General features: G+C 25.9%; 1 protein-coding gene across 2 annotated transcripts; it reads left to right on the forward strand.

Moving 5' to 3' along the window:
- Nucleotides 1-3,668: 3,668 nt before the first annotated feature.
- On the forward strand, nucleotides 3,669-14,291 carry LOC111631325. 2 transcript variants are annotated; one of them, XM_023375547.1, is made up of 8 exons: nucleotides 3,669-3,810; nucleotides 3,891-4,094; nucleotides 4,358-4,561; nucleotides 5,613-5,682; nucleotides 6,167-6,234; nucleotides 6,595-6,689; nucleotides 8,582-8,727; nucleotides 13,968-14,291. In XM_023375547.1, exons 1-7 carry the CDS (start codon nucleotides 3,805-3,807, stop codon nucleotides 8,724-8,726), a joined length of 792 nt encoding a protein of 263 aa, XP_023231315.1. In that variant the 5' UTR covers nucleotides 3,669-3,804; the 3' UTR covers nucleotide 8,727; nucleotides 13,968-14,291. The 2 variants fall into 2 exon arrangements, with proteins under 2 accessions (XP_023231315.1, XP_023231313.1); XM_023375545.1 differs by lacking the exon at nucleotides 13,968-14,291 and having other exon boundaries at nucleotides 8,582-8,839.
- Nucleotides 14,292-14,933: the final 642 nt, after the last annotated feature.

Genomic DNA, 14,933 nt, shown 5'->3' on the forward strand with positions numbered 1-14,933 from the left:
ACAATGGGGATATGTTCTGAGAAATACATTAAGCAAACATCAAAGGGTAGTTAGATAAATTTTATACAGTGTAACCTACTACTAATATAGACTATATTTAACACAATTGTAACACAGTGATAAGTATTTATATATCTAAATGTAAAAAAGATACAGATGGCTTTGAATTTTTCAGCTCCATTATAATTCTTATGGAATCTGTAATTAAGCAGCACACACCTGCACAACTGAAAAGATATAGAATAACTGCTCAAAACGAATATTGTGAATAAAGAAATTTAATTTAATGATAATATCCATTTCCAAAATTGATCTGTGATTAGTTTAATTAAGTCAGGCTGTAAAATTATATTGTTAGATAATTAGATTTGAAGAACTACATTTAAATTTACATATATTATACAATTATTTCTTCATTGAGAATCTTAATGCTTAAAATTATTTATTGAAGTTCTCTAAAATTAATTTAAAGTCATCTTAAATATAATCAAAAATATTTGCTAAGGTTTAAATAGATAACTTTAGTTTATGAAATGATAGTTATATAGAATACTAATCTCATTTGATTATACTTTTCATATTAATGATTATTATTAGGGCTTATTATAATAAAATAAATAGGTATATAATAGTATTATCCAGGGCTGTGGAGTTGGAGTCGGAATTGGGGGGAATTTCTGGCCAGAGGAATTGGAGTCGAAAAAAACGTCGACTCCGACTCCCGCATTTTAAATTTACTTTATTTATTTTTAATTAAATAAAAGAAAATTTATTATATATTTAAATTTTTAAAAATCTTTTTGTATTTTGTTAGAATTCATTTATTTTAAATACAAAATGCATCAATTTAATTTATTAGATATGTAGTATTTGTATTTAGTAGTTAAATTAGTTTGGCCCAATTGAATTTGAATATTTTTGAATCATTCCTTTATTATCTCTGCTCTAAATAAGTACTCTATTTTTCTGAATGAGCCAGACTAATTGATCAGAGTACATATTTTTTTTCTGAACGAGGACTGATGTAGCTAGCTAGATCACACTTTTTAGTTGGATTAACTCTTCTGGAAGGGTGAAATTGAAGTGCAAATTCTGTCGAATGTATGTAGATGTAGAATTTTATCGCCCCCTTTCTCCTCTTATTAAATATTTGTTAAAAATTAATTTTTTTTTATACAAATAAATATTAATTTAAGTTAAATATTAAAAATACTAACTATAAAAGTATTTGGGTAAACTCCTTGGGCTTCTTTCAGAGTTCAGAGTAGGGTATCCCCCTACGAGCACTTCCGCCCTCATAAAATGACTTGGTATTTAATTTTGTTGGAGTCAGCCTACTAAAATTATCAGGAGTTGGAGTCATATCAGAGTTGAGTGTTTTTTTTATCGACTCCACAGCTCTGGTATTATCTTTAGATGGTCATATTCAGGGATGCCCATATATTGTGGCATTTGGGGCATGTGTCCCTTTTCCTAATCCCAAGGGTGCTACAAATTCCATTATCAACAACAGAAAATTCATGACTTCTAGCCTATTCCACAAATATAAAAGAAACTAATGAACGATATTTTTCATTGTCCCATTCAACTTAGTTGTATGTTGACCAACACTTCACATTGAAAACAAGGAATGTTCCTTGTTTTCAAAGCCAAGTTAGTCCCAATTGCAACCAGTGCTACCTAGTGGGAGTACCGATCTGATATTGACTTACAGTTTGAAGCTTCTTATATAATGTATGATGCTCTTTTTTTTTATAGTTTGTGACTCCCTCCCTTTTTTGATCTGCAGGTGTCACTAATTATATTTATTACCAAAAATTAATAAATAAATATTAAATTATGCTTTTTATATTGATTACCAGTGGATATTGCTTCCATTTAATAGCAACTGGATTAATTTTTGTGTAATGAAATTATTAGGCAATCGTTCAGCAGTTTAGTAGATATACTATTTGGGCTTTGAATGTTGTTATTTAATGAAATTATTATTATGCACTGTCTGTGGTTCTTTACATTTTTCATATTTTTATTATAGAAATAATTGGTTTGTAATTTCATAACATTACTGTAACAATCTTAAAAAACTTGCCAATATTATAGAACCAATTGCATGAAAACCAATAATACAATAAGAAATTGTATTGCATTCTTTTCTCTTTATATCAATATTATAAATGATGATATAATATGATTATAGTTCCAATGATGGCTTACTTGAATGTTTCTTCTGTTCTGCAGTCCCAGAAATCCAATATTGATGGCATCATAATTTTGTTCAGTGATTGATTATAAATTTTAAAAAATGATTGTAAGTGAATAGTTACTGGATATTGATTTAGAATAGTTTAATATTTCCTGGTTATATTTCTATTTTCTTATGACTGACTGACTGATTTATGAACAAATTTGTAAAAAATAAAAAATTAATTTAATCTGAAAATTTAGTCCAAAAACAATGAAACTTAACTCTAATTTATTTAATATCTTTGATACACTACATTTTTCAGTTATTAGTCTTATAAAATCTATAGAACAATTGATATTTATAATATATAAATGAATAGATGGTAATAATAGTAGTAATTAATATACTACAATATTATCATTTAATTGAATATAATATACAAATATATATAAAAAAATTTTTTTGATTGCTTAAACTTATTTGACACATAAAATAAAGCCATTTATAGCAATTTTATAGTATTCAACTTTACATTTTATATTATTAGTGAGAATTTTTAATTAAAAATTTTATGTTAAGAGTAGAAAATAATGAAAAACTATATATCTGTATATTTTGCTTGAGTTAATTGTTTTTATTATTTAATATTTAGCAAATAATAATAGTAAGTGTAATGAATAAACTCAGATTTTTATAATAAAACCCAAACTGCACTTAATTTAAATTTACAATCGTCAATAAAGTATTGTTCCTCCCACATTTTTGGGCACCCAAGCCCTTTATCATGCAGTTCTCCCGATGGGTTTCATTACCCAAAAGTGCTAGAGCACAGATTTTAACCAAGGGTACTGCAAGGAGATGCAAGTGTATCTTCTAACCCAAACAAAAATGTGGAAAGAAAAAAGAATACAATATAATAAGAATTTTATTTTATTGGACAATCCTTATCACCTTGTAAATTTTCATTAATTTTGTGTAACTAATATGACAGTAATTAATTTCAATTACTTTATTGAATTAATGTATTGTGCATTGATGCACTTCCTGAAATAAATCCTGCCAGTACTACAGATTCCAATCATTTTTGCTTGTTGACCCTTTTCCAAAATTATATTTAATTTACCGACCTCTTTCTATACCGATACAAAATAAGAATAAATTATAAATAGGATGAAATAAAAACTGAAATAAGAATTAATGGCTTTCTTTTTCTACTAAATATAAATCTAAATACAAAACTGTGTTTTACTTCAATAAGATTTAATGATATGTCAATAATTATTATGTATTATTATTTTTATGTTTTGAAATATTAGTAATAAAAATAAACTTGTTAAAATAAATTACTAAGGTTCCCCTCAACCATTATTAGCAAACAGGTTGGGAACCATTGGAGCTTACTAATTCAGTAAGAGTTTGGGTTTTAGTAATTTTATTAGTATGGTAAATAATAGTATTATTTAAATATTTAGTAAAAGTTAATATTTAATGATTTGTTTTGTTATATCTGCATATAGGTAGTGATTTTGCTGTTGCTGTCCCATGTGGGATGGAATGGACCTTCTGTTACGCTTTTTTCTTGTTCTTGGGAAAAATCAAAATTTGTCCAACATATAATTATGAAGGTTTGTAATACTCCTACTTTAAAATTGTAATTTAAAAATTTTTAAAAGTTATTTATCATCAAAAAATTACATATTTTCAGAAATTTCTACCCATTCTGGATAGATATCGTGTTACTCTGCCATTAGAATGCCCTTTCCATCCCCAACGTGATATATTTTGGTGGCCCCAAAGAGATTCTAGTGAAATGGAAGAATGGACATGTCCTGCATGTGGTCAGAAATTTCATTGTGAACAACTTTTTGCAGGTCATTGGGACAAAACACATGGGAGATCAACAAGTCCAGTAAGAATTGTTATACATAAGTCTGCATGTAGCTGTTAATTTTGTGTGTAAATAGCATAATTATAGTATTTTGTTCAAGACTAAGTTTAATTTTTAAGCTATTGGAATTAAAACATTACATACCAGTATTCACTCTGAGTTTTAAAAAATATAATTAAATGAAATAATGAAGTTTTTTTTTATAGCAAATATGATTATAGATTTAAAAATTTTTAATTAATATTATTAATTAAATTTAATAATTCAGAGTATTTGTTTTAAAGGCAGAAGATGCTGTGTGCCTTGCAAATTTCTGTGACATTATGCGATGTGATGTACTGAGCGTCTTGTACAACAGAAATAAAAAGTTATTAGGCCATAGTATAGATGAAAATATGGAAAATAAATTGAAAAAAGAAAACAAATCCTTCCAGTCATCAGAATCCTGTGATGAACAAAAACTTCAAAATTTACAGAACAAATGTAAGGTAAAGAAGCAAATTTTAATTTAGATTTTATATAATTCTGACAATTTCTATTTTTAATATTTTTCACTTTCAAAACTTTGCCTTCATACAATATATTTTAAAATGTCAATACAGTATGTTTTAAGAAAGTAAACTAAATTCATAAGTAATTCATATGCAGCTTTTTTCCCCTGCTGAGATTGTTAAATTTTAAATAGCTTGAATATCTAGTTTACAAAATAGACAAATGATGAAATATTAAGGATATTATGTTTGTGCTTCTAAACTGTAATTTTTTTTTTGTAACTTTAAAGCACTTATGATGCAATAAAATTATTAATCTAGTAATTTATACAGTAATACTTTATTATCAAATGATGTACTTTGCAACTTATAGAAAACAGAATGTGAATATGAATGTGATATTTGAAAAAATTTTATTTAATTGTATATATTAAATAAAATATCCATGATATATATATATATCCATGGTGCTTGGGCCATTTGGAACCTTACCACTTGGACAACCATTTTATGTTTCTCTGTTTACAACAGTTTCTCTCCAGTATGTATGTATGTATGTATATTTATTATATAGCAAAACAGTTCAAAGAGAAATGGAGACATTAAAAATTGAGATTAAGAAAAAATTTTTCTTAAGCTTGTGCTTGTTTAACTCATCATAAAAAATTTTTTGGTTTTAGTCTTAATTTTTCATATTAACTGGAAGATAGTGTAATGAAAATTTGAAATTGAATATTCAAATTCTATAGAATATCTTATTATTTGGCTCTGTAAATGTCACTCAATAAGAACAATATTAGGCTTTTAAATGTTTTACTATTGTTGTTGTTATTGTTTTGTTGCCATTAGTATCAGAAAATAGACAAAGCTTTTCTCTCTATTTTAATAGGTATATAAATATGTATAGTATTTGACTTTTATATACTGTATAGACAAATATTAAGAATAATTATTAGCATCTCAATAATATGAAATCATTGGAAATTTTTTAAAATTTCATATGTTTTATGTAAAATGTATTTGAGGATTAACACTTTTATAATTATAGGGCATAATCCGACAGTGCATTATTGGTTTGTTAACAACTCTTTCTCTGAAAGATTTCCAAGATATTGAAGGTAAAATATTTATTTTATATTATTATATTTATTCATATTTATATTTTGTACATTAATTTATATTTGTTTCATATAATAGTACATTTTACAAAATTAAATTGATATTAAGAAAATTTATTTAAATCTGGAATTTTAATTAAATTATTACATAACATTTAAATTTTCACAGATTTTGTATTTTGAAATATATGTTAATATTCCTTAATCTATATTTTAAAATATATTAATTTTAAAAAGTTTAGAATGTTATTTAAATCAAAATTTTATCATCTAAATAATAAAATAAAATTAATGATTAAATGAAGTACAGTCGGTTAAGAAAGTTAAATAAACAAGTTTTGTGTTAATATTATAACTAATACTCTCTAGTAATGATAATGTTAACGGCTAATATGCAAATTTAAGATGTACAAAATGTGCGTAATGAAAACCATAATATTTTCACAATAATATTTTTTATTTAATAAAAATTAATACATTTCAGATGACTTAACAAATGCTATATGTTCCTACCTGACTTGTGAACTTTATTGGGAAGATTTTCAAGAAGACGTAAGATATATTTCTTGAAATAAATTATATTTTAGTGTAGTGTAAAGTATTAAGTTATGGTACACACATTTAATCAGTATCAATTTATATTTTAAATTATCATGATTTATGTAGTGTTCTATAGTCTTAAAAAATTCTAGAATTAGTAAACAAATAAAAAAATTTTCTCAGCAAGTTTTTAAGCAATTTTAATAATTTCTTTTATTATAGTGCTTTTTTTTTTTTAATTTCAAAATTAAATTTTATGGTCTGTTAATTTAAAAATCTTTAAATTTGTTAAAATATAAAACATTTTACATTATACTTTGATTTAAAAATATTTTAAAATAATTTGTTGATTGATATTTCTTTTGTCTTTAGGTACGCCATGTTCCAATACTTTTCTGTATAATTATTGGAATAATTGTGATTGGAGGATTCTGTTTATGCTATTATATGGTTTGGGTGTTGTTTGAGTAAGTTAACAGTGTGTGTTTTCTAAGTAAATTTGTTATTTAACTTTATGTAAATTTTAAGGAGATTGAACTTTTAACAAAAGATTGAATTTTACTTTTCCCCACCTAACTTATGATTTTTAAGTTTTGCTTATTATTATTATTTTTTTTAACATATAAAACCTTTATATAGTAATAAAATTAAACAGTTGAATTTTGGTGCAGCAAGTATTGATATAACAATGAATATCTCCATAATGAATGTAGTTTGCTCTGCAGTGTGTATTAGCTTAACATGAAACTTTCTCTGATTTGAACAATATCCTTCTAATGTGATAAATCTATGTCTAGCAATACATTTTTTTCTATACTGTATCTGTAAAGTACACAGTATTTTCCTTTTTCTACAACTATAAAATTAAAATTAAATTTACTGCATTATTGATTTACCACTTGATTTTAGAATTAAAATGTGCTATATTAATACAGCAATTCTGCCGTGGACATTATCTGCAGTTAGTAGTCATCAGTATTGATGAGCAGGGTTGATAGATTTACATGGGGGTTTTTTTGATAGTTTAGCATCTAAAGTTTTTGTTCAGTGCTTACAATTAATTAACATTTTTTTCTTTGTTAGGCTGAAATAAGCTTTTGAGCATAATTTTTTGATAACTTTTAAGGAAATAAGTTTTAACTTTTTCTAAACTATTTTGTACTTTTTTGGGTTTGATTCTATCCTTTCCAGTTTTTTCAAGAAATTATAAATTATAGTAAACCTGTAAGTTACAGTAAAATCTTGAAATTAAGCAGAAACCGATCGTACTAAGTAAAAGTATTTGTAACAAAACCTCTTTTTGTTTTAGAATTAGTGTAATTTGCAACACTAAGACATCTCTACACTTTTGAAGAGAGCTTTATTGAATTTTAAATGAGTTTATTATATTAATTACAAAAAGCACTATTATTCAAGAAATTCTAAAATATAATTATTTTTAGTTTTACTTATTTAAACTAGGAAGATTTTTTTGCCTAGGATTCAAGTTCTGATTGATTTTGGATTTTGATGTTTAAGTTATACTGTAGAAATAATATGCAAAATCACTTAAATCTTCTAAAGGGGTTAAATAATACTAAGGTTTTCTGTTCTAACGTTATCTGACTTTATAGAAATAATGTTGACAATGTTAAATGAGAAAGGGGAGACTTTTTAAAAACTTATATAGTCCCTATAACAATAAATCTGTCTACAACAATATTTTTTCTTGTTCTGGTAAATATTGCTGTAAAGGGATTTGACTGTATTACATTGAAATGATTAAGTTGTTGTTATCTAAGGATTTTTTTGGTCCTTTTTCATGCAAATATTATTTCGTTTAATCAGTCAAGATTAATTTCAAGGGGATGATAATCTCTCCTAAGAAACCAAAAAAATGTTTATGAGATATCAAATAATCAATGAAAGCATTTAAGTAACTATACTTCTAATGAAGGTGATGTACTAGTCACTAGGGTACAGCTCAATTCTTTAATGGAGCACTTTATCAAATGAAAATCAAGATCCAAATAGAAACAATATTCTTTTTTTCTTTCTTTAAATGGTTCTTCATATAATCTGGATATCTGTATGTTACTAATTTATTGCAATTATGAACTGAAGTGTATGGAGCAATGGCTGCTCCTGTTGGTATACAGTAAGAAGGATTATGTAAAGATTTTATTTTTGTTCTAGTAATTTTCTGCAGATTATACATGTGAAAATGCAGTAGTTAGAGTTTTTCTATAATATAGAATAAATATTACAGTAATTTTCTCAGTGAGGAATACCATAAAATTTTTTTTGTAATTTCCTGTTTTTTTTATAAAAATATTTTTTTGTTACATAAAATGAGTGATTATCTTTTTTTTTTTTCTAGATCTCCTCATCACCCAAATGTATGCTGTAATGGTTTGCATGTAAACAATCTCATTTATAACAATCATTCAGGAACTTATGTTCCTTACAGTAATTACCATAGAATTACAGGAAAGGGAATGGATGGAAAGAAGAAACTACCATAAAGTAATTTGTGCTTTCAAATGAATTACGTCCATAATGTTACAAAAAGAGAAATGTCTCATTGAATCATGGTACAACTAAAAAGTTTTAAAATTATTTTAGTTGTATTTATTTCTAATTTTTCATTTAAAATTAGTCTTTTTTTTTTTTTTGTTTACTTTAACAGTACAAATTTTATAAAATTCTATTTAATTATCAAATATTTATTTCAAACACAGAAATATTTTCCATTTTATGTTTTAAATTATACTTCATTTAAAGAGAAATACTTTTATCTTACCATGTAAACTTTTTCAACTAGAATTTCCATTTTATACTGAAATGAGAAGTCGACACTGTCAAATTAACTAATTGCCCTTTTGCCTTAAACACTTTTTTTACTCAGCAAGCTTTAATAGAACAAAATTATAAATTTGTACTGTGTATATATATATATATATAAAAAATTGTACTCTAGATATATTATATAGATGGATTCAAAATTGAAAAAATGTTGAATGTATTTACTTGTTATATAACATAATATTTGAAGTTTCATTATTTAAAATAACAAATATTAAATCAAAGATTATAATTAAGTTGAAAGAGACATTTGATCAATTTATAGAATAATTTTATTTAATTTAAAACAAATAATTTTGAATTATGGCACTTGTAATAGATGTATTTTATATGGTACATGTAGTTTTATTTCTTATATATATGTGTGGTATATGTGATTTACGAAATTTTTATATATGTATTTTTATCTTGTTTGTTGTTTATGAATAACATTAATGTTATGGCTGTATGTTATACATATTGTTTGTTCGATTCATAAATTATTAGAACTTTTTATTGTTTTAAAATTAAAATATACAATACTCACTATATATGTTAAAATTAAGGAAAGATAATTTAGAACATGAGTAAGAGATTTAACATTTTTTCTTTAATTATCATATGTAGAATGTTTATGTTATTGTTATAATACAGTCGACCCCCCCTATAACACTGTTGATTTTTCCATTTTATATGAATTCCATGTTGTATGAGTCACTTAGATTTTACAAATACATGAACCCTTCACAGTCCGGCACACGTATTTGTAAAATCTAAGTGACTCGTACAACATGGAATTCATATAAAATGGAAAAAATAACAGTGTTATAGGGGGGTCGACTGTAGTTATATTTATTTTTATTTTTTTCTAAATGCTGTTAACATATTTCCAGAATTGGTAAATTTTTTTTACAATAAATTTACCGAAAAAATGTTTAAATTTAATCTTAACGTGCTGTTCATTAATTGTGTGTACATTTTTTGAGTCATTTCTGACTTCTTCTCTCCCTATTGTGTACAATGATGTACTTTTGGAAAACCCCTTCCCCTTTAGTTACATATACAATAGTTCATGAATCCCCAATGTTGAAGGAATGATTTAGTTCAGCAAATATTTTCTGACTGATAGTTTATTCACATGACTAGTCAATAGGCTTATATGAATAAATTTGTATGTCACTAAAATATCACTAAAAAAAGTCTATGTAGACAATGTCTTGACTCTCTCTCCCTTGCATTGTGTACAATGATGCACTTTTTGTGATTCTCCTCCCCCTTTAAACTGTATACATAATTAATGGACAGTTCCTGGTAAGATTAACAGTTTTAAATGATAAAAAGTTTTCAGGGCAATAGGAGTTAGATTATATATAATAATAGATTACATTTAATTGGTAAGCATTATAAATACTCAGATTGTAGTTTGACATAAAGAATACAAAAATAGTTGTATAAATCATGAGCTTATTTAAAAGTAGTAATCTACAGTTCGAAAATACAAGGCACATTCAATAGAAAACTGGAAAAATGCCTTTAAAAGTTGGGAGAATGAGCAATAGCATAGTAATTCTGACACATGAAACTTCAAAGTCAGAGGCAACAGTAACTGCAACTGGCAACAGATCGATAAAATGGCAGCACCTCTCCAGCAGTGTAATCCTGTCTGATTTTTGACAAAAACCAATTGACATCCATTGGCACATGCAGGTACAGTAAGGAAACAAAGGAACTAGCACCACAAAAGAAAAAGGAAAAAATAATTAGAAAATTTTCCAAAAAGTTTTTTCTAATTAAAATTTATTTATATTTGTTGCATCATCTATTTCTATACTACTAATGAATTAGCAGTCACATAAGATGAAAATTTTATTGGTTTCACTTCAAAACTTGTTTTTTTTTTTTTTTGTTGAACTCAGCTTTCCCATGATTAAATCCCAAGTTTGTCACTGGGTGTATGAGTGAAGTTCTAAGGTTCCAAAAACGGCTGCAGTTTTGTGGAAGATTCTCCATGACATTCACTGCAATCCTTGGCATTGCTTACTGTATCTGCATGTGCCAATAGATGTTCATTTTTGTCAAAAACTGGACAACACTACACTGTTCTTGCTTTGTGCACTGTTGGAGCAGTGTCACTATTTTATCAGTTATTTTATCTTGTGCATCGACATGTTGCCAGTTGCAATCATTGTCGCCTCTGACGTGGAAGTTTTGGTTGTCAAAATTACTATGCTATTGCTCATCCTCGCAACTTTTAATGGCACTTTCTTGGTTTTCTATTGAACATATCTTGGATTTAATAACCATTTGTTTAGTTTTTTTTTATTAGTATTAGACATTTTACATTCTGTGTGCTATTTTAAATAATCTTGAATATTTACTTTTATTTGCTAAGACAATTAGTTTGTATTTTTTAGTTTTAATTGCATAAATGGATTTGCTTTATACTAAATCTTCCTTCCTTCCATCTCACAGAATCTTCCAAATGTAAAAAAAAAAATTTTTTAGAAGTATATATCTTCTGATAATAGACTAAAATGTAAAATTAAAAATATAAATATCATTTCAAAATGGTCCTTGGTTTAATGTTTAAGATGAATACTGAATAAAGACAGATAAAAACTTTAATCTATACAGTTTAAACATGAATAATTTTATTTTGTATTGAAAGAATGGTACCATAAAGATACTTAGATTTTGAGATTTGAGAATTAAATTAATATGGCATAGTTATTTTATTTCAGAATATTAAATATATCTAAACAATTTAATGCATTTAATGTTGTTATGAAAATTTAGCCACATAAAAATAAAATATAAACTAATATTTTCTTTTTATGTGATTAAATTTTCATTAAAAAGCTCACAAGATTCAATAACATGTATTCAATCGTAAATAGGTAATTTTGAAAAATGTATTTTAACGTTGCACATAATCTGTTTAATCCATTTTAATGGTGCGCCTAGAGTAACTATTAAACTTAATAGTTACTCTAGGCGCACCATTAAAATGATGTGCATTTCTCAGGTTATTTTAATAATTTGTTTCTCAGTGTATTTATAAAATAAATAAGTAAAGTAAACATCAAAAATTTTGCTAATTTTTATCTGAAAGAAAAGCTTTATTTATTAATATATGAAATAGAATGTAAGCAAATACTAATACTGTAGTATTTGATTAAAAATAATCTGTTATAAATGAATAAAATTGTATTACAAATACACAGGAAAGATACTTTAAGTATTGTCTCAATATTTAAATTTTTAACCAGTTTGATTTTGATTAAGGAGTTGAAGAAATAAAAATGCTTGCCCTTGAATTATTACATTGGAAAATGACGTGTTATACATCATTTCCCAATGTAATCATTGAGGCAGTGGTGCATCCAGGGGATGGACCAAGGGACACTGACATCCCTAAAGTAAAAGGAAAAGAAATACTAGTAAATTTTCCAGAAATATTTTCCTAATTAAAATTCATTTTTTTATTTATATTGTGTTCTATTTCTATATTACTTATGAATTAGCGGTTACTTAAGGTGGGAATTTTATTTAATTCACATTAAAAAGTTTTTTATCTGGTCAACTCAGATCCTTCCAAGATTAAATCTTGAGTGCACCACTGTTTTGCGGTATTAGAATTGTCAGGAGGTCATGCATCATCTTATGGTATACCATGAGGTGATTCGTGATGTGACCACTTGCAATCAGAAAGTATAAACTTTGATAATATTCCATGAGATATGTTTATAACACTACTGTGCAGCATTACGTCCTTTGTGTGCAGTTCATGATATCAGTACATATTCAGATATATGTTAATCAGATCACTTTTGTTCTTTGTCCTGCTAGGAATCCACTCCGGAAGTTTGTTCCCATTGTTTGGAACAACCCTGTATATTTTCAAATGTACTGTGGGAACAATAATGTATATAAATACTAAAACAATCAACTGAGATAAATTTTTTTTTTTTGTTTATCATCATTTAATTAGGATGGCAAAACTTTTTGGGTATTATGCTAAAATATACAGTACTATACACGTTTAATTTAAAAAAATAATGGATTGAAGGACTATGGAGTCTAAAACTGTGTTTAAAGGAGGAAGTAAATTTGTGCTAGTTAGAAAAATGAACTTCGTATCATCTACTTTTCCGACTTATTCTGTTTTTTTTTTTCTGAACTATTCTAGATATATTCATTTTAATTTAAGAACGTAACAAAATATAAAACTAACGGAAATCAAAATTAATATAAGCTGAATTTAAATTTATATAAATTTTTTTACGTTATTTAGTGATTGAAATATTCTAAAAATAGAAGAGATGGCTCTCATTATCAACGCTTTAAAACATTAGAATAGAACATTAATAAATAAATACGATAAGTTACATAGTTCAATTGCTTTCTGTTTATCAGTTTGAGCATCCAATCCATTACATTCACTACTCTTGATCTTAAACTGTGGACCATTATGAAATTTGAAATATTTTTAATAAAACGAGTTTATTAAAAACAAAATTTTAAATATATAATCAGAAAATATAAACTTTGATAAGATTCCTTTCTTGTTGGAATTAAAATTATCCCAATATTTTGTATTGATCAAAATCAATTTCTTGTAAGAAAAAGGATGATTGTTATATAAAAACGGCTGCTCACATAATGTCTCGTAAGCCAAAAAAAGCTTTCAAATGGAAACTTTCAATTTTATGATTTATAAATTGACACATTCAATATTGTACAAATGAAAAATGAAAACTGTGATATATTAAAAATATTTAAATATATATTCATAATTTTATTTACAATTATTATTACTATTATTATTNTAATATTTTTTTTTTTAAATGGAAAGAAAGAATTATAAATTATCTTCCTTTTTTCCGTTCTAATTTCCATTCCGTTGTTGTTAAAATGCAAAGGAAGAGACGAGAAAATCGAACAACCTTTGTGCATATTTTATAAATGTCATACCTTGTGTGTTCAAGTAGAATTTAATATGATTGAATTCTGTCGAATATGAAAAATGTCACTTTTTACAATTTAAATTGATATTTTCATTACAAATTTTGAATTCAATGTTTGATAAAATATCTTATGAACTTGTATTACTGTAATATAATTATTTCTACTTGATACACTATGCATATATTGTATTTCACTTTTGCACTTCTCTTTTTTAAAATTTAAATGTTATATTCTAAATATGAATGTAAATGTTCAATTATTATATTAAAAAATAATTAATGCACTAAATTAGTTTTTTTTTTAATAGCTCTTCCACCTGCATTTCACACCATTTTAAAGTTAAAAACAAAATGTAAATACGATGTTTAAACTTGTTTTTATTCTTTGACATTTCTGGATCTGTATATCTGCAAATGGCTTCTTAGATGAAATATTATTTCTGCATGTCTTTTATTATACAGGATGTCCCATAAGTCATGCACCGTAAGCAGAAAAGCTGTTCAAATATGTTTGTTGTGATTGCAGTCCTAATTGCAAATATGTTTATACAGATGACCCGATCATTCCATACACCTTGCGTGTTGGCAGAATCACACAGAGTGACATGTCTGTGTGATTCTGTCCTTCAGATGAGTAAATCAGATCCTTCAAGTACCCCAGCAGTGATGGAGTCGAGACTACATGGTGGCCATTCCAGATCCTTAATGACCAATCCATTACCTGAGGAATAGGCCAGCTTGATGGGTGAGGCAATGAGATTTCAAATTGCAAAATGAGAGCAGTAGCAAAATATGAGATTAAAAATGTTGAAAAGGAGGAAAATGAATAAAAAATAAAGTCGAATACAGTGAAGACCCATAAATGTACTTTAAAATTGTTTATAAATAGTTTGTACAGAGTTGCCAATGCTATTGGCAACT

The sequence above is a fragment of the Centruroides sculpturatus genome, unplaced genomic scaffold, assembly GCF_000671375.1.
Source record: "Centruroides sculpturatus isolate CEXI.00-Female unplaced genomic scaffold, Cexi_2.0 scaffold293, whole genome shotgun sequence".
Lineage (NCBI taxonomy): Eukaryota > Metazoa > Arthropoda > Arachnida > Scorpiones > Buthidae > Centruroides > Centruroides sculpturatus.

Excerpts from the sequence above, each read along its gene's own strand:
- LOC111631325 (XM_023375547.1), top strand. Across the intron at positions 6,235-6,594 it reads GGGAAGATTTTCAAGAAGAC|GTACGCCATGTTCCAATACT; the intron begins GTAAGATATATT and ends TTTTGTCTTTAG. Across the intron at positions 6,690-8,581 it reads ATGGTTTGGGTGTTGTTTGA|ATCTCCTCATCACCCAAATG; the intron begins GTAAGTTAACAG and ends TTTTTTTTCTAG.